Consider the following 20,581-nt stretch of genomic DNA (forward strand, 5'->3'; position numbering starts at 1 on the left):
AGTATAAGTATAGAATAGTCTTTATTAGTACTTGGTAATCTTTTTACAGACATTAAAAATTCATGATGAAATCCTACCTTTTTTCCCCACAGATATTCCAAATGTCTTGGTTGGCACTGTATTTAACATTGATGATGGAAATGGGGGCTTTGTGGTTCATTGGTTAAACAACAAGGAGTTTCATTTTACTTCATCTACTGAAGTATTTATGCAGCAATTACGAAAACTTTCTGAGAAGCAGGTAGATCATGAAAGTGACGAAGGAGATAGAGAAGATGAGGAACGTTCACAGGAGGAAAGAGAGAGGGGTTTGCATATGAAACTAGACCATGGTTAGTATTCCATCTTCAGATTTTTCTTTTTGGCAAGTTAACAGCTTTGTGTGATACCACTTTTAGCTTATAATCCTTCCTTCCTGCTCTTCTTTTTTTACTTTTCTGTTCATTCCATTAATATTTACTGACTATCTGCTATCTAGCTCTGTATGCTTTGCTATGCATATATTGCTTTGAGTTATGTAAACCGTTGGAAGCCATTTTCTTTTTTGGGGAACATGTTTTGCTAATGGTAATAATGATGGTATGAATGAAAATTTGATTTCTTTAAAAGTAAGAAATAATAGTAAATTTCAGTTAAGACTAGAAAATGTTTTCCTTCTTTGTTTTTTTCTACCCCTGCCTCCCCCAGCCATAAACTGGAAAAAGAATTTATAGTTTCTAAAGATAGTTTGCTATGTTATACACAGCATACATAGTCGAGTATGTAGATGAATTTTTATAGTATTATTAGTATATGCTGATAAATTAGTGTTTTCTGATAAATTTATTTTCTGATTCAGAATTATCCCTGGATAGAGAATCTGAGGCAGGTACAGGATCATCAGAACATGAAGATGGAGAAAGAGAGGGAAGTCCTAGAACCTTTTCACGACCCAGTGTACCAATGCCACTGCCCACGGTCCTGCTTGATCGGAAGATTGAAATGCTGCTAACTGAATGGAATAAGAATCCTGACATGCTTTTTACTATACACCCTGTAGATGGTACCTTCCTAGTGTGGCATGTAAAGTATTTGGATGAATATAATCCTGGAATATTTAGACAAGTCCAGGTATATTTTACTGATGAAGCAATTATTACATTTCTTAAAAATAAAGATACTATTCAGATGAACCATCTTTTCAGAAATACTCAAAAGATTTGTTTTGAGAAGCAACTGAGAAGAGAATACTTGTTCTTGTCACCAAGGGGGCATCAATGACCACAAATTTAATAAACCTGGTTAATTCAAAGTAAAGCGAATTGGGCTTTGAAATGTCATATGGACTATTTGAATATATATGTGTTGGGGTTTTTTTTCCCCCTAGGATTTCACAATGTTTTGAATAAACTTAAGAAACTACCCTAAAAATGTGACTCAGGATGAGCGCCCCTCCCCCCCAGTTTTATTAACTAAATCTAGCTACCTTTTTCTGTTATCTTCCTGAACTTCATTTCTATTTAGAGTTGTGGTTGTGGTCATTCAGCTGTACAAGCAAGGCACTTGAACTTTTTTTCTTCAGGCTTCTCTTAGGCTGTGAATAGAGATATGATATTACATAAATAGAGGCAAGGCATTAGACCATAAAGAGGTTGAAAATGATAGTTTTTGCTAGGAAACTGAGATTTGACATTTTGAAAATGGAAGTATTTTTGGAAGACTTTTTGAGAGGCGTAAAACTACTTACATTGAATCATATTATTGTGTTTTTCAGGTTTCTTTCTCTTCTCGGATTCCTGTAGCATTTCCGTCTGGTGATGCAAGCTCTCTTAGTAAAAATATCATGATGTATGCCTGTATAAATGCTACAAAAGATCCTCCCCACACCCTGTTACACCACGAGATGATGGCTGTAGGCAGTCCTCATGGATCACAACCATACTCTAGATCACACAGTACAAATATGAACATTTTAGCTCCCACAGTAATGATGGTCTCTAAACACATAGATGGTTCTTTAAATCAATGGGCAGTCACTTTTGCAGATAAGTCTGCCTTTACCACTGTTCTGACTGTATCTCACAAATTTAGATACTGTGGCCATCGATTTCACCTCAATGACTTGGCATGTCATTCAGTTTTGCCGTTGTTACTGACATCTTCACATCATAATGCTCTGCTGACTCCTGAGTTGGACTGTCAGTGGGACTCAGACAATAAGTTAAGTAGACTAATGGATCCCATAAGACATATAAAAGGTTCCTCAAAACAACCTCTTAGAAATGCAGCGACGCGTACATTTCATGACCCAAATGCAATATATAGTGAACTTATTCTGTGGCGTGTAGACCCAATAGGACCTTTGTCCTACACTGGAGGAGTATCAGAATTGGCTCGAATTAACTCTTTACATACATCAGCCTTCTCTAATGTTGCTTGGCTTCCGACTCTTATTCCCAGCTATTGTCTTGGTAAGTGTTCATTTTAATTGTGAAATTAATAAGAGCTTTTAAACTTATTTTTAATACATAAAATGATTTACATTTGTCATTAGTAGAAGGATTTTTAGAACTTATGTTTAGAATTTCCAGAAGTTTGTTCAAAAATTTGTTTTTAATTTTTTCCCCTCTCATCACCTATTTTCTATTGAATTCTTTTGTTAATAATTTTATATCCATTAATTTTATCTGTTTAATTATGATTCTGACTATGGTTCTGCCTAAAAAGAAAAGTGTGAATATAAGTTTCTCCTACTTCAGCCAAAAATAAAAATAAACCACATAATATAATGCAGAGCATTTACTTTCTTTAGGCACGTATTGCAATTCTGCAAGTGCTTGCTTTGTTGCTTCTGATGGCAAAAATTTGAGACTCTATCAAGCAGTGGTGGATGCAAGGAAATTATTGGATGAATTATCAGATCCTGAATCTTCAGTGAGTATTTCCTAATCTTCGTTAAAATACCTAGGCTGATAAGGAATTCTCTTTTTACTTTGTCTAGGACTTTTATTTGTTAGTTTGGGCGGTGAGCACATGTTTTAGGCTCTATGTGACAGATTTATGTGTTTTTTGTTTTTTTTTTAATTTTTGAACTTTATTTTGGAGGGAGAGAGCATGAGCAGGGGAGGGACAGAGAGAGAGGGAGAGAAAGAGGATCCCAGCAGGCTCTGCACCATCAGCATGGATCCTCACGCAGGGCTTGAACTCATGAACCACGAGATCGTGACCTGAGCCAAAAACCGAGTCTGACACTTAACTGACTGAGCCACCCAGGTGCCCCACAAATTAACATGTTCTTAATTTGTATTCTAGGGTATATGCCTCAGTATCACACATCAATACATTTTTATATTTAAATAAATAAATGACTTTTTTCCTGAGTTATCATGATTTCTGCTTGACATTTTTCACTCTCTAGTTTGGTTCTATTAATCTTTTCTTGCTCTAAGGCAGCTTTAGCAAGCTCTTTGTTTAGGCTGGAAAATTTGAACTTTTCTGAGCATTATTGACCATTTTGAAAAATTCTTTGGTTAGAATATGTTATCAGTGAGTGGCAGTATCTTATACTGGTAATTCTGAACCAGAAGTCATGTATATTAGTTACTGTTCAGATTTGAATAGTGAATTTTCCATCTACCTATGAAAACATGCCTTTTATAAAACACTTTTCTAATAAAAATGTTTCCAGTATTGAAAACCAAAGTATTTTTGAGTATCTGCTATGTGTCCTTCAAAGTATGGAGAATATAAAGTATAACTTTCAGTGTGTGGCTTTAAGAAGCTTTTAATTTAGCTGAGGAGAGAAATTATTAATAAAAAGATTAAATAACAGTTTAAGACAGAAGCGGTGTCTAAGGGTGGTATGTAATTTATTGCCGAACAGATGGCACTAGAAATATTTCATAATCCGGAAGAGAGAGAGATCAGATTAGGGTAGGCATAGAAGTCTTTATTACAGTATTTAGGTTTGTTTTTAGTAGGTGGATAAAGTTTAGAAAGACAAATCCTTTGCCTTTTCCTGAGTGAGAGACTTGCCTGAAAGTATGCATACAGGAAAGTACATGTGTAAGTAAGACTTCTTCCAGGAGCGATGAAAAAACCTCTTGGACTGGAGCCAGGGGTTTGGCATCGAGGAAGTAGCATCTTCAAATCATGGAATTGGGAGATACTTTATAGGTCACTGGTCTAACCTGATGCTTCATTCTTATCCTTGAGCACATTCCTGCCAATTTGTCATCTGGCATCCTAGGTAGGGGGGAGTCTCAACTCTAAATGCAGCTCATGACACCCTTACTACTATACTGAAATTAAATTTGTATTCCTTAAATTCTGCTTGTTAGCCCTGGTTCCATTTAGAATAAGTCTAATATTCTTTACATATGAGATCACTTCAGATATTTGAAGACAACTGTCTTATAACCTATGAAACTTTTTTCTTCAGGCCAAACCTGCTCCCCCTCCACCAATAAACTAACTCTGTTTTATATTTGACCCTGGTTACTCTTCTTAGCAGTTTTCAGTTTGTCTATATGCTGGGCATTGTGCAGCAGTATTATGACCCATCTCATTAGATTCTATTTTGTTTTGGGCAGGCATGCCATGCTCTTTGTATGTAATGGACTCATACTGAGCTGACTCTGAATTAAATATCCAAAAGTCTCTTCTTGCCAGTAAGCCGTCCTATATTTGTGCATTTGAGTTACGGCCCAAATGTAGGCCTATTTTCACTTTACATTTTCACCTTCTAGAGTCAGTCTTTCAGTATCGCTTCGAATCCAGATCTGTTTTTTTGTGTTACTGCTTTATGACTTACGTCACCAATCTGTTTGATGAATGTTGTTTCCACATCTTTATCTGAGGCAGTTATAGAAAAAAATGTTGAACAGGATAGGACTGAAAAAGAGGCTAGTAGTGTACATGTGAAATCTTTTTCCATTTTTATTGTCTTAAATGTTTCTTTAGCTTGTCCCTGGGATTTCCATGAGGCAGCTTGTCATGTACTTGGCTGAAATAAATTACACCCTGTCTGCCTAATATTCTGCAGTCAAAAAGGAAGTCAAATTTGTGTGAGATGTTTGTTTTAATGTATAAATAGGTTAATGTATGTACCCTGATGTCTGTTGGTGACTAAACCATTGTACTAAATAGACATCCAGCTCTTTAAGTCTGCCTTTTTTTCCTTTTTGAAAATTGGAATATTTACCTCTTTCTAGTATTTTGGCTGTGTCATTTCCTCTGATTTTTCAGAGAATATCTTCAGTAGTTCATTGGTCTCATTTGAAAAATTTCCCACTAACCTGGACATTACTTTTCCAGAAAATACAATTTTATTTAGAGCATTTAGATACATTCTTGAAATTTCTTAACTTATCCTGGTCTTCTACTCTCCCTGCACCAATGTACATTTTTTTCTTAAGCCTTCTATTCTTATTAATTTTTTAATGTTAAAAAGTAACACTCATTGTAGAAAATTTTTGCTTTATTTTCAATTTTGTGCAAGATAAATTCTTGAAATAGAAGACCAGAGACAAAGAAGGAATTAGGAGTTCTTTATTCTCTGAATTTTTGTTAACATTAAAGTATCAGCCTCTGTTAATGAGCTCATCTTTTCCTGTTTTTTGTACTCTAAAAACAGTAATTTATTCAATTACTTACTTTTTTGAATACGTTTTTAATTTTGGAATAGTCCTAGATTTACAGAAAAGTTTTACATGTAGTACAAAGTTCTCATATACATCACAACCAGTTTCCCCTATTGTTAACATCTTGTATTACCAGAATATATTTGTCACAACTAAGAAACCATCATTGATATGATATGATCGGTTAAACTCTAGATTTTTTAAGATTTAACTGATTTTTCTGCTAATGTCCCATTTGTGTTCTAAGATCTCACCCAGAGGGGCACTTGGGTGGCTCAGCCAATTGAGCTTCTAACTTCAGCTCAGGTCATGATCTCGCTGTTAGTGGGTTCAAGCCCTGCACTGGGCTCTGTGCTGACAGCTCAGAGCCTGGAGCCTGCTTCAGATTCTGTGTCTCCCTCTCTCTCTGCCCCTCCCCTGCTTGCATTCTGTTTCTCTCTCACTCTGAAAAAAAATAAATAAAACATTCCAAAAAAAATTTTTTTTTTTTAATTTGAGATCTCACCCAGAAAACCACATTATATTTAGTCATCATGAATCCTTAGACTTTTCTGGTCTGGAATAGTTTCTCAGTTTTCTTCATCTTCCTCAGTATTTCTCATGACTTTGACAGCTTTGAGTACTACTGGTCAGACAATTTGTAGAATTTTCCCTCGATTGGGATTTATTTGTCTGCTACTTTTCTCATGGTTAGACCAGAGTTACGGGTTTTTGGGAAGAGTACCCCAGATATAAAGTATCCTTCTCAACACATTTTAAGAGGGTACATGCTATCAAAATGGTAATTAGTGCCTTTCTTCTTTTTTTCTTTTCATTCTTGCTAGAAGTTTGTTAATTTCATTGATATTGTCAAAGAATGAGCTCTTTGTTTCATTGATCTCTTTGTTTTGTTTTCATTTTCATTTATTTCTGCCCTTATTTTTATCATTTTCCTTCCTTATTGCCTTTTTTGGGGGGTGTTCTTTTTCTGGGTTTCATTAAATAGGAGCTTAGAGTTTTGTAACTTTTCTTATTTTCTAACATACGCATTTAGTGCTTTAAATTTTCCTCTCAGCACTGCTTTGGCATTCTGATAAGTAGTATTTTTGTTTTTGTTCATTTCACTATATTTTTAAATTTTCCTTGAGAATTCTTTTTTTTAAAGTTTATTTATTTACTTTGAGAGAGAGAGAGACCAAGTTGGGGAGGGGCAGAGAGAGAGAGAGAGAGAGAGAATCCCAAGCATGTTCCACTCTGTCAGTATGAAGCCTGATATGGGGCTTGAATCCATGAACCATGAGATCATGAGCTGAGGCAAAATCAGGTCACTTAACCAACTGAGCCACTGAGGTGCCCCTCCTTGAGAATTCTTATTTGACCCATGGGTTATTTAAAAGAGTGTGGTTTAGCTGCCCAATAAATACTGGGAAGAGATTTTCCTTTTATCATCCTGTTACTGCCTTCTAGTTTGACTCCATCATGGTAGGAGAACACACTATAATTTCAGTCCTTATACATTTATTGTAAAGTTTGTTTTATGGCCAGGACATTGTCTGTCTTAGTATGTATTCCATGGCACTTGAACATATTCCACTATTGTTAGATGGGGTGTTCTACATATGTCAGTTAGATTTTATTCTCATTAATGTTGGTGTTGAGTTCTTCTAGATCTTTGCTAATTTTCGGTCTAGTTCTATCAATTCTTATGAGAAGGGTGTTGAAATTTCCAACCGTAATGGTGAATTTGTCCATTTCTCCTTTTAGTTCTGTTAGTTTTGTGTTTCACATGTTTTGCAACTCTGTTTTGCGTATACATTTAGTCTGAAATCAGGGTGTTGGCAGGGCCATGCTCTTTATGAAGGCTCTAGGGGAAGATCCTTTCTTGTTTCTTCCTAACTTCTGGTTGCTTCTACTGATCTTTGGTGTTCTTAGACTTGAAGCTACAATACTCTAGTCTCTGTCTCTGTCTTCACATGCCCTTCTTCTCTCTGGGTGTTTTGTATGTGCTCTCCTTAGTCTAGTATGACCTTATCTTAAACAGATTAGATCTGCAAACATCCTTTCTCTAAATAAGATGGCATTCTGAGATTCTGTGTAAACATGGATTTTGATGGGATACTATCCAGCCCATTATACTAACCAACATTTTTTCCCTCATAAGTTATATTTACAGTTGCATAGGCAGGAACCTCCAAAGTCTCTTGAGTCATTCTGACTTTCAGAGCCATATATTATGAGGAATTGTGATATGTTTGCCTTTCTGAATGATAGACTACAGGGCTTGCCTTTATTGTTGATCTTAAATTCTTAACATCGTTGCTTCCTGTCGAGTTCCCATTATTTCTGCTGATCTTTTTTGTTTTTTTGTAAGTCAGAGCAGCAGTTTTCTCAGTTACTTCCTCTACTAATTGTGAGTTGAAATACAGAAAGAAGTTGTCACATGCTGTCCTCTTCCTCAAATGAGATTTTTAGTAGATGGTGAGTAGAGGCTAGTTTATTTTTTTTTTCACTTTAAGAGTCATCTGAAAAGATTTGAATTTTATTCTGGGATTGAAGATGGATTTAGGGGACACCAAAATTTTTTGGGCAGGGAATTAAAGGGGTTAGTTTGCAGGATCGAGTATAGTTGATAAGGTATTGGAAGTCTATTGAGGTCATCAAAGCCTGTGGTAAAATAAACTTGAGCTAGAGTGGTATTTGGCAGATATTGAGAAAAGGTAAAGTAGGGCTTAGTAGTTGCTTGACTATGGATACTAAAGGAAGTGACTCTAAGGTTTCAAATTTGTGATAGTGGATCCACTAGCTTTGGTAAGACACTTGTGAGGTGTTGATGATGACTTAAGTTTGAGATACATTGAGTGTGAAGTGATTGAGGTTTTAGGTAGCAAAATGTAGTTAAGATAATCGTTTTGCAGGTATTTGGAAATAAATTCCTAGTGTTACATGTCAGATACCAGTGTATATTTGGTATTTATTATTACAAAAACAATACTTGAAATCTTGAGAGCTCTAAAGGCATTAGTAACAATTAATGTCCATAAAAGTGACCCTGAGTCATCAAGAAGGCATTTATATTGAGAAAACTATTTATGAAGGCAGAGATTTAAAGATTTTATTTTTGAGTAAACTCCACACCCAACGTGGAGCTCGAACTTCCAACCCTGAGATCAGGAGTCCCACCCTCCACTGACTGAGCTAGCCAGGTGCCCGGAAGGCAGTGATTTAATTAAAGCTAAAAAGAATTTTCCAACCAAAATACTGAAGATAAAGTTGTTCTGGTGCCTGAAAGCATAAACTTTTGAACTTTCTTGCCAAGTGATGCTTGGTCAAGGGAGGTTCGTTCATTCATTCATTCCACAAGTATTTCATGAGTACTTGTTAAAGTATTCTATATATTATTCTGTGACTCAGTAATGGGAAGAGAGAAGTGTGGTGTTGAAAGGTAGCTGTTGCTGTTACTAAAAACAAGCCTTTTGTTTACTTACTTAGAGAGAGTGTGTGTGTGTGTGTGTGTGTGTGTGTGTGTGTGTGTGCACGCACATGCATGCGTGCACATGTGCAGGGAGGGGCAAAGAGTGGGAGAGAGAAAATTGTAAGCAGGTTCTGCGCTGTCATGGGGCTTCAACTGGAAACCTTGAGATCATGACCTGAGCCAAAATCAAGACTCAAGATGCTTAACCGATTGAGCCACGCAGGCACCCCGTCATCTCTACTTTAGAGAGGAGGACACTGGTGTACAGAGAAATGTAATGACTTGTGCCAGTTCAATTAGCTAGTAGTTGTAGAGCCAGGATTTGAGCCCAGGCAGCTGGGCTCTAGAGACCAACCTCTTTTTTATTATTTATTATTATTTTTAAGGTTTATTTATTTTTGAGAGAGAGAGAGAGAGAAAGAAAACGGGCAGGGAGAGGCAGAGAGACAGAAGGAGACACAGAATCTGAAGCTGGTCCAGGCTCTGAGCTGTCAGCACAGAGCCTGAAATGGGGCTCGAACTTTGAATGGCGAGATCATGATCTGAGCTGAAGTTGGATGCTTAACTGACTGAGCCACTCAGGCACCCCTAGAGACCAAGCTCTTAACCACTATGCTGTGCTGCCTCTAAAAAGCCATTTGTTTCTACATGTTTGTCAAGTTGTACCCATTGTTTTAATTCTGTAATTTAAATATATAAATTGATGATACGTGAGTATAAAAATTTTGATTTTTTTTATGTTTTAGAAGTATATTGAAAAATAACTGCTATTAATTAGGTATGGTGAGACAACTATAAAAGAATCTAGGGGGAATTGTAAAACCAAAAAACTGCACTCATTTCTTTGTAGGTATCTTTCAGTTGTTACTTCAGTTTATAAAGAACTGAAAAAACATAGCCACGGCCTTACAGGAGGGGTTATGCAAGAAAGACGAAAGACATTTAATTCCTATTAGCAGACCCATATATTTAAAGGCCCTCACTCTACACCAAAATACCAGTTAGTTCATGTGCATTGATGTTTTAAATAAAATAAAATATTGAAGGTATATATGTATCATTTTAAAATGATTCTCTGGGTTAAGCAACCTTGTTGAGTAATTAGTCATCTCTCTCTCAATTGTATGGGATAAGAAGGCTTATCCAGTGCATGGAAGGAACACTTAATTCAGATGGTGGTGGTTAGGAAAGAGTTTCTAGTGGAGATGACACCTGACATGAGACTTACTGAAGGTATGAATTGAAAGTGAAGGAGGAATGACCCAGCAATAGCACTGCTAGGAATTTACCCAAGGGATACAGGAGTGCTGATGCATAGGGGCACATGTACCCCAATGTTTATAGCAGCACTCTCAACAATAACCAAATTATGAAAAGAGCCTAAATGTCCATCAACTGATGAATGGATAAAGAAATTGTGGTTTATATATACAATGGAATACTACTTGGCAGTGAGAAAGAATGAAAAATGGTCTTTTGTAGCAACGTGGATGGAACTGGAGAGTGTTATACTAAGTGAAATAAGTCATACAGAGAAAGACAGATACCATATGTTTTCACTCTTATGTGGATCCTGAGAAACTTAACAGAAGACCATGGGGGAGGGGAAGGGGAAAAAAAAGGGAGGAAGGCAAACCATAAGAGACTCTTAAAAACTGAGAACAGTCTGAGGGTTGATGGGGAGTGGGAGGGAGGAGAAAGTGGGTGATGGGCATTGAGGAGGGCACCTGTTGGGATGAGCACTGGGTGTTGTATGGAAACCAGTTTGACAATAAATTTCATATTAAAAAAAAAAGTCAAGGAGGAAAAGAATATTCTAGGTGGAAGGAACAGCCATTAAGAAGAAACAGGTATAATAAGTATAAGAAAATAGAAGAAGTATAAGAAAGTGCATGATAAACTATAAGTATTTTATTATGCCATGCCTATTACAGCCATAGCATTGAATGTAAATGGCTGTCGGAAGTAGATGAGATTGGATAGGAAGGTACAGGCTAGATTGTGGAAAAAATATATTTATTTATGATTACACCCTGCTTTCTTTTTCCTCCCTCCCATTTAATTTACCATATTTACCATTTTTAAGTGTATAGTTCCATAGTGTTAAGTATATTCATTGTTGTTCAACAGATACTAGAACTGTTCTACAACTCTAGAACTTTGAAGTGGTTTTTCTTCAGCTTTATTGAGGTATAATTGACAAATAAAATTGTAAAATATTTAAAGTGTACATTGTGATGATTTGATAGAACTTTGTCTTACAGTACTGATACTCAGTATTCATTAAACTTTAATTCTTTTTCCCTCTTCTCCCACCAGCCTTTGGTAACCACCTTTCTACTCTCTGTTTCTGTGATGTTCACTACTTTAGGCACTTCATATGAATGGTATAATACAGTATTTGTCCTTTTGTGATTGGCTTATTTTGCTTGGTATAATGTCCCCTAGGTTTATCCACATTGTAGCAAGTGACAAGATCTTTTTAAAGGCTGTATAATATTCCATTGTATGTATATACCACAGTTTCTTTATTCTTTCACCTGTCATGGACATCTGGATTGCTTCTGTCTCTTGACTCTTGTGAATAACACTGTGATGAACATAGATATGCAAATATCTCTTCGTGATTCTGCTTTGAATTTTGGGGGGTATATACCCAGAAGTAGGATTGCTGGATCAGTCAGTAATTCTGTTTTTAATTTTATGAGAACCTCCCTACTGTTTTACATAGTGGTACACCATTTTACATTCCCATAAGCAGTGCACGAGGGTTCCAACTTCTCTGCATCCACTCCCACACTTATTTTCTCTTCTTTTGATAGTGGCTGTTCTGATGGGTGTGAGGTGATATCTCATTGTGGTTTTGATTTGCATTTCCCTGATGATTAATGATGTTGAGTACCTTTTCTTGCGCTTATTGGCCACTTGTATATCTTCTTTGGATAAGGTCTGTTCAGGTCTTTTGCCTATTTTGGCTTTTTTGTTGAGTTGTAGAAGTTCTTATGTATCCTGGATGTTAACCCTTTATCAGATGTATGATTTCTACTTAATTCTTTGATTCTGTAGGTTGCCTTTTTACTCTGTTGATTGTTTCCCTGGACAGGCAGAAGTTTTTAAGTGTGTTTTTTATTTTGTTCCCTGTGCTTTTGATGTCATATCCAAGAAATCATTGACAGAACCAATATCCTTTCCCCATGTTATCATGAATTTTAGGATTTTTTTTTTCAATTTCTACAAAATATGTCAGGAATTTCATTGAATATGTTGACTGGTAGTATGGACATTTCAGCAATATTAAGTCTTATAATCCACAGCATGAGATATCTTTCCATTTATTTATATCTTTTATTATTTTTCTTAGGAATGGTCTGTAGTTTTCAGTGTATAAGTTTTTCTTAAGCTTATTTATTTTGAGAGAGCATGAGTGGGGGCGGGGCAGAGAGAGAGAAAGGGAGAGAGAATCCCAAGCAGGCTGTGTGCTATCAGTGCAGAGCTCAATGTGGGGCTTGAACTCCTGAACCATGAGATCATGACCTGAGCTGAAATTGAGAGTCAGACATTCAACTGACTGAGCCACCCAGGTGCTCCTTCAGTGTATAAGTCTTTCATCTCTTTTTTTCAGTTTCTTCTTAATTTTTTTTATCCTTTTTATCCTTTTTGATGCTCTACTAAATGAGATTGTTAATTCCCTTTTTGGATTTGTCATTGTTAATGTATAGAAACAGACTTGATTTTTTGAATAAAAAAACTTTGCTGAATCAGTTCTAACAGTTCTTTTGTAGAATTTTTAAGGTTTTCTGCAGATCATGTCATCTGCAAACAGATAATTTTATGTCTTTTCTAATTTTTCTGCTTTTTATTTTTTATTTTTTGTCTAATTGTTCTGGCCAGAACTTCCAGTCTGTGTTGAGTAATAGTGGTGAAAGTAGGCATTCTTGCCTTGTTCCTGATTTTAGAGAAAAAACTCTCAGTCTCTTCCCATTGAGTATGACCTTATCTTTGGGCTTTTCATATATGTCTTTTATTATATGGAGGTAGTTTCTTTCTGTTCATAGTTTGTTGAATGTTTTTTTCATGAAAGCATGTTGAATTTTTTCACTGTTAAGTCTGTGTCTCTGTGGGGGGAAGGTGGTCTAAGACTTCCTATTCCACTATTTGCTGATGTTACCTTCCCATTATGCCCTGCTTTCTTACAGTCTGTTCTCAACAGAGAAGTCAGAATGGTATTTTTAAAGTGTAATTTGGATCATGTCACTCTTTTAAGCCAGTGTCTACAGTGATCTGTAATACTGTACAGTGTCTGCCTCTTACCTCTTATCCTGCCTTCCTTCATTTCTCTGATACTGTGTTTTTCTACTTTTCCTCTACTTCATGTTGGCTTCAGCCACACCAGTCTCTTTACTGGTCCTGGAACATGGCCAACACTCTCTCATCTAAGTGTCTTTTACTTACTGTTCTCCTTGCCTGGAATATTCTTCACTCAGATAACACATGGTTGTGTTCTTGCCTGCTTTAGGTCTTCAGTCAAGGGAGGCCTTCCTGACCACCCCTGTCCACTACTTCCTGTCCACTTTACCACTTTATTTTCCCCTTGGCACTTAGTACTATTTCACAGTTTGTGTACTTTCGTATTTGTGTGCTGTTTGTCTTCTTTTGAATGTAAGATAAGGCAGTGCTGTATTCCCAGTGCCTGATATCTGATAAGCACTCTTTAGATACTTGTTGAGTTGATGAATGAGTTAATGAATATCACACTGAAGAGTTTTATTACCTTGTGAAGACAATGGGAAGCTGTTCTACCAATGTGTACTTCATCAGTGCAGTATATGATACAGGTTTTCTCCATCCTCTTTTTCTTTCTTCTATCAAAATCTTCACTATTTTGAACTGGTATCTAGTTATTTTGATTTGTGCACTTTTTATTATTGCAGAAATTGAATGGTTTTCATATTTTTATTGGCTGTTGTGTTTTGAATTGCTTGTTTATGTTCTTTGTGGGATCATAGTATTTAAATTGAGAAGGAAGACCATACTAAGTCGGAGAAGCTACACAAAGATCTTTCTTTTGCATTTTATGGAGAAGAACACATTGGTAAGGGTTGCACTTTTTCAGGGAGAGACAATCAGTACCACTTTGATTTAGTCTCTATGTCACTCACTCAGAGCCTAGGTGGGAAACAGATGACACACAAGGGTTTAACTGAGGAGAGTTTAATGAAAGAACTCCTTACAGAGCTGAGCACATGGTAATAATAAAGCACTCAGAGTCTGGTAACAGGATGAAGCCATTATTACCCTGTGGTAGTAAAGATGTTCCCAAAGATGTTCACATGCTAATCCCCAGAACCTGCAAATATGTTACCTCACATGGCCAAAGAGACTTTGCAGATGTAAATAAATTAAGGACCTTGAAATGTGGAAATTATCCTGGATTATTTTGGTAGGCCCAGTCTCATCACATGAGTCCTTGAAAGCAAGAGAACCTTTCTTGGCTGTGGTCAAAGAGAGATGTGACAAAAGAAGAATGGTCGGAGAGATGATATTACTGGTTTTGGGGAAGGAGAGAGGGGGCCATGGGCCAAAGAATAGGGATAACCTCTAGAAGTTGGAAAAGGCAAGGAAATCGAACTCTCCCCTAGAGCTTCCAGAAAGGAATGCAGCCCTGCTGGCAAGTTGATGTTCAACGAGACCCCTGTCAGACTTCTGGCCTACAGAACTGTAAGATATTACAGTTGTTTTGCTTTAAGCTATGAAGTGTGTGGTAATTTTTTGCAGTGGCAATAGAAAATGTATCTCTATGCCTGAAGGGATAAGAAGAGCAATAACAGTGTACCAAAGCCTGGTGAGAGCTAACGCCGTGGAAAAGGAGCTGCCTGTTGGGAGAGGTGGCCACACAGGAACACAGCTACTGCCAGAACTGTGGGAGAGAAAGGAGGATAAATGCCCCAACTTCTCTTTCTCTTTTCTCTGCAGTCTCTGACCGGTCCCTCCCATTGACCGAATTCAGCCTGAAGCTGCAGCGGGGTTGGGAACTAGGTGATACGGTCCTGAAGTCGACCTCTTGGAGCACAGAATAAGGCAGACAAGGGTGGAGAATACACCACGGTTTAGATGCAGATAAAGAATAGCCAGCAAAGTACACCCTTTTTGCCCTTTAGCATCTATTGCTATTCTTTATTTAGATGAAGAAACTTTTATCTCCAGCACCAGGGAAACACAAATTCTGGTTTGGCGTTGTATCATTGTGTAATGATGTAATGTACTTGCAGTCCTACTTGGGACCTGAATTGATGTTGTCCTACTATCAGTCCTCATCACAGCAGGGAAATCAGGGGAAAAAGAAACAACATGAAGGAAAGCTGTCATAACCCCTGTTTCCATAGATAGTCACAGAGCCTAAATTTGAGAATCGCAGTCTCCTCACACCACCAAATTCCATGTTCCCTTACACTTTTGTCAGCACCTTGGGTGTTTGCCTTTTTTTTTTTCTTTTTAAACCTGGTGGAGTGGCCCAAATGTTAGCGTTCTCATTTTCATTGAGTAGATACCCATAGTGGAATTACTAGATCATGTGGTTTTAGTGCTGTATTTTAATGCGAAAAAAATCAATGATGAACAGAATGCCAAAATTTTTAAATAAAGACAAATCCTACGGTACCATGATGAGTCTCGTTGGAGCCTGGGGCAAAAGGAAGAATGTGCACTCTATAAACGTTTCTCTAATTTTTCAATGGTTAATTTTTTCCCAGAACATTAAAGTAGTTGAAAAGTATTGAAAGTTGGAAGTAAGTATAGTGAAATTCACAATATTATTTTAAGTTTAAATATTTTATTTATGCCCCAAACAATTTATTATACTCTTACCTTTCTGGCTTTAACAAAGCAAACACTTCAATAATCTGATCAAAATTTACTTCTTTGCTAATCCAGTTTTCAACTGAGATTTGTCAGATATAACAAGAGAAAGTAACTTTGAAAGTATGCTTGATGAGTGTAAATGAGAGGTATGAATATAGTTCCTGAACCTGAAAATGAATTTTAAAAAAGGGACAAACTAGAAATGTATGAGGAGCACCTAGATGGCTCAGTCAGTTAAGTGTCTGACTCTTGATTTCAACTCAGGTCATGATCTTGTGGTTTGTGAATTTGATCCCCACATACAGCTCCATTCTGAGTGGGGAACCTACTTAGGATTCTCTCTTTCCCTCCCACGCTCGTTCTGTCTGTCTCTCTCTTTCAAAATAAACTTTAAAAAAAATGTATGAGTTAACAGATGTGTTATTATTATTGGAAAAAGAGCCTATCAAGTAAAAATTAAGGAGATTGTGGGATTCTTTCTTAGTTTCTGACTGCTGATACAACAAATAACTACCATCATATCGGTGATTTTAAAACAATACTTTTATTATCTTACAGTTTTGGAGGTCAGACGTCCTAAAACCCAGGTGTTGGCAGGGCCATATTCCCTCTGGAGGTTCTAGGGGAGAATCCTTTTTCTTGCTCTTTCCAGCTTCTAGAGGCCCCTGCATCTCCTGGCTCATGGCTCCTTCCTCCTTTTTAAAGTTAGGAGCATAGCATCTTCAAAACTCTCTTTCTCTGGCCTTTGCTGCATCTGTCACATCTTTCTCTGAATCTGACCACACTTCCTCCCTCTCATAAGGACCATTATGGTTATAGTGGGCCCTTCTACGTCTAATCCAAGATCATGTCCTCATCTCCAGATCCTCAATTTAATGACACCTACAAAATCTCTTTTGTCATGTAAAGTAACATATTCATACGTTCTGAGAATTAGGATGTGGACATTTTGGGGGGCCATTATTTTGACTACCACAGTACAAATTAGTGCAAATACTAATTTCACGTTCAAAATGGAGGTATGAAAATTAACTGAAGTGCTTTAGATCTTGAAGTGTTAACTGGAGAAAAGTTACATTATATAGATAATCTTGTTTACAAAATGCTTGGCTCATATATGTTTTGATAGTTTAAGACTTAGGGAAATTTTGTCTGAAATAGTTTTAAGTGTCATGCAGTGTCCATAATTTATAATATAAAATCAACATTGTTGATTGGATCTTCTAAAACTGACTCACAAATTTTGCTTAGTGCAGTCTTACTCATATTTGGAAATGTACTTGAGAACTTAAAGAAAATAATACTGGTCACAAAGTTGTCCTGCAAAAGAAGTTTCAGTAAGTTGAAGTTAATTAAAAATTATTGAAGATTGTCTCTTGGTCAAGAGACTATCAAATAAATTGTCTGTTTTGAAAACAAGATAAGTGAAAAGTAGATTTAAAAAAAATTGATAAGTTTGCTGCCATTAAAGCCAGGAAAATAAAATAATATTCTTTTGGGATAAATAAATTTAAATTTAAAATAATGTGAATTTTAATGTACCTACTTTTCAGTAGTTTTCAACCACCTTAATGTTCTAGAAAAAAATTAACCATTTAAAAAATACATAAAAACGTGTGTGAAGTTTTGCTTTTATCTCAGGCTCTAATATGGCTCATCAAGACACTTTTTTTTTTTTTTTTTTTTAAGTAATCTCTACACCTAATGTGGGGCATGAACTCATGACCCCAAGATCAAGAGATGGTTGCACGCTTTTCTGACTGAGCCAGTCAGACACCTCATGACACTATTGAATGCTGTATTTAAAATTCTGATATTTGATTCATTTTGAATTTTTTTGCATTGATTTTGATTTAAAAATCATTTAAGATATTTTTTATCTTGATTATTGAGTTTTTGGCACCCCCTCTTAAATTTTGTATCCAGGGTGAGTATTTTCACTCACTTTATCCTAATTCTGGTCCTATCTTCTGCGTAAAATGGGTTCCTTTGTTGGAGGTGGGGTAGGATCCTGTAGTGTTAAATAAGGTATTTGTTAAGGCCATTAGTTATAGTGCCAGGAGAAGAGTTGTTTGCAGGCAAGGCAAATCCTTAGCTGGAATGGGTATCCCTACCAGGGGATTACAGCCTTGGCTGCATGTCAGAAGCACCTGAGGAGCTTATAAAATGCCTGATGCTCAGATTGTACCCTAGACCAATACATCAATCTCTGTGCGTGGGACCTAAGTATCAATGGTTGTTGAAGTTCCTCAGGTGATTCAGTGTGCAGCCAAGGCTGAGAACTGTTGGTTTACATCAGTATTTATTAAACTTCAGCATGTACACAAATCATCTAGAGATTGTACATGAGATTAAAATGCAGATATATTCACTTCAGAGCCTGAGAGTTGCATTTATAAAAAGCTTCTGGATGCTGCTATCGTTGCTGGTCCATTGACCACACTTGAGTAGCAAAGATTCATGGTGTATTAGAGATATTCCCGTGTTTTAACCTCACCACCTGTAGGCATCCAGATTTCAATGAACAAACCCAGCCAACTGTTAACACAACTTGCAGGTGTCTGAGCTAACACTTTTAAATACTGAATCTTGGGTGAAGGTACTTGTAACAATAAATTCAGCCCTACCCAACCACCACGTATCTTGTCCTCCTTGGTCTAATAACCCTAGAATCTGTTCCCATACATGGTTTCTGGAATCCTGCTGACAAGAAAGATCCTACAGCTCCAGAGTATGTGCTGTTTTCCCAGAGCCAATCTTGTATAAATGCCCCTAGGCTAAGCTGGGATCTAACACCTCTTAGTGGCCTGGAGGTGGTAAGAAGTAATAGAGGTGATTGATACTAAGGAGATTGGGCAGTTCCTTGTGAGGTAACTGCTTCAGGTGAAGTTACTGAAAGGTTTTTATGCAAGAGAAGCCTGATTGGAAGAAGGGAAAAGGGAATGTTTTTTTTCAGCACAAGGGTTTTGGAGTTGGGGGTCCAAAGTTAGGCTTCCTGTGTTAGTTCGAACATCCTCATCTCAAGGCAGAGTCTCACTTCTCAGCCATTGCCCTTACCTTCTAACTGGCAGAATTGTACTTTTATTTTTTTAAGTTTTAAAAAATGTATTTATTTTAAGAGAACAAGCGGGGGGGGGGGGCAGAAAGGAGAGGGATGGAGGATCAGAAGCAGGTTCCGTGCTGATAGCAGAGAGCCTGTTGTGGGGCTTGAACTCACAAACTGAGATCATGATCTGAGCCAAAGTTGGACACTGAACCGACTGAGCCATTCAGGCGCTCCTAATTTTTAAAAATATTTATTATTTATTTATTTATTTATTTATTTCGAGAGAGAGAGAGAGAGAGAGAGACTGAGAGAGAGCAGGGGAGGAGCAGAGAGACAGAAAGGGAGAGGGAGAGTATCCCATGCAGTCTCCATGCCTAGTGTGGGGCCAGACATGGGGCTTGATTCAATGACCCTGGGATCATGACCTGAGTCAAAATCGAGAGTCAGATGCTCAACCTACTGAGCCACCCAGGTGCCCCCAGACTTTAAATGGTATTACAGATCTGCAAACCATACACATGGGCATTGGGCCAGACACTCAGCCATGTCCGTCTTGAAGCTTTAAGATAGCAAAATGAGACATGTTGAAAGAACTAGATGCCTTGAAGTTAAGCACTATTTAGGTAAACACTATAGATTTTTCTAATTGGTTTGTTAATGTTAAACATGAGAATAAGATTGAATATAGAAGTTTGAAATATTTCTTTGAATGTATGAATTGCCATTGCCAGTAAGTGAATATTTAGAGGATCCCTCAATGTCTGAGATGCTATATCATGTTGACAGATTCATGCATTGTTGATCATTAACATTTTGTGTTTTTGTTTACAGAAACTTATTGGAGAAGTGTTTAATATTGTGAGCCAACAGTCTACTGCTCGACCTGGCTGTATTATTGAACTCGATGCAATAACCAACCAAGTAAAAACATGCTTGTGAATTGGGGATATTAATATACTTCATCCCAGAATGCTTTATTTGCATCTATTTCATTCTCAGAATAATTTTCTTGTTTAGTACTAAATGTAGCCAGCTTCTCTTGATTTCCATAATGAAAATCTAATGATTTAGGAATTACTCTCCACTTGAATTGTACCTGTAGCCCTGTTTCCTATTTAAAGGTCATTTGATTGAGTGAGGGAAACCATGAAGGAAAATACAGTACAGCTGCATAGGAGCTTGGTTAGTGGTTTCTTTTTATATTATTACTCATTTCAGCTCAGTTGATAGTTTCAGCTTTAGAGTGTTTGCCTTGTTAGGCTGAATGTTAGATATTTTGTATCCAGTAGAATGCAGATGAAAGTATACATGTACTTTCTAATCACAGTCTTTTGTGTAGTCACTGTTCTTCCCAGCTACTATCTAGGAAAGAGGGAGAACCCTTCTCCCTACAGCCACTTTGTAAATTCCTTTCTAGCCCTTAGGATATTTGTTTCTTCAGGATCATGTTGATGGACTAAGGGATAGAACTAATGTATTCATTCTAAATAGGAAAAAAAAAAGATTTTTTTGGTGAGGAAGTTAGCAATATTTTCAAACAAGGAAATGAGGAATGAGCTAATCATATTTAAAAATAAATATAGTTATGTTGTTATTTTTTCCATG

General features: G+C 36.8%; 1 protein-coding gene across 5 annotated transcripts in view; it reads left to right on the forward strand.

Annotated features, from left to right (window-relative positions):
- Positions 1-20,581, forward strand: part of DMXL2 (Dmx like 2) — a 151,861-nt gene that overhangs the window by 72,096 nt on the left and 59,184 nt on the right. For all 5 annotated transcript variants that reach the window (XM_058737729.1, XM_058737732.1, XM_058737730.1 and 2 more), the window contains 5 exons: positions 93-332; positions 839-1,110; positions 1,754-2,450; positions 2,792-2,913; positions 19,808-19,897. In XM_058737729.1, the coding sequence (XP_058593712.1) occupies positions 93-332; positions 839-1,110; positions 1,754-2,450; positions 2,792-2,913; positions 19,808-19,897 (1,421 nt within the window). The remainder of the gene's footprint in view (positions 1-92; positions 333-838; positions 1,111-1,753; positions 2,451-2,791; positions 2,914-19,807; positions 19,898-20,581) is intronic.

Source organism: Neofelis nebulosa, chromosome 7, assembly GCF_028018385.1.
Source record: "Neofelis nebulosa isolate mNeoNeb1 chromosome 7, mNeoNeb1.pri, whole genome shotgun sequence".
Classification (NCBI taxonomy): Eukaryota; Metazoa; Chordata; class Mammalia; order Carnivora; family Felidae; genus Neofelis; species Neofelis nebulosa.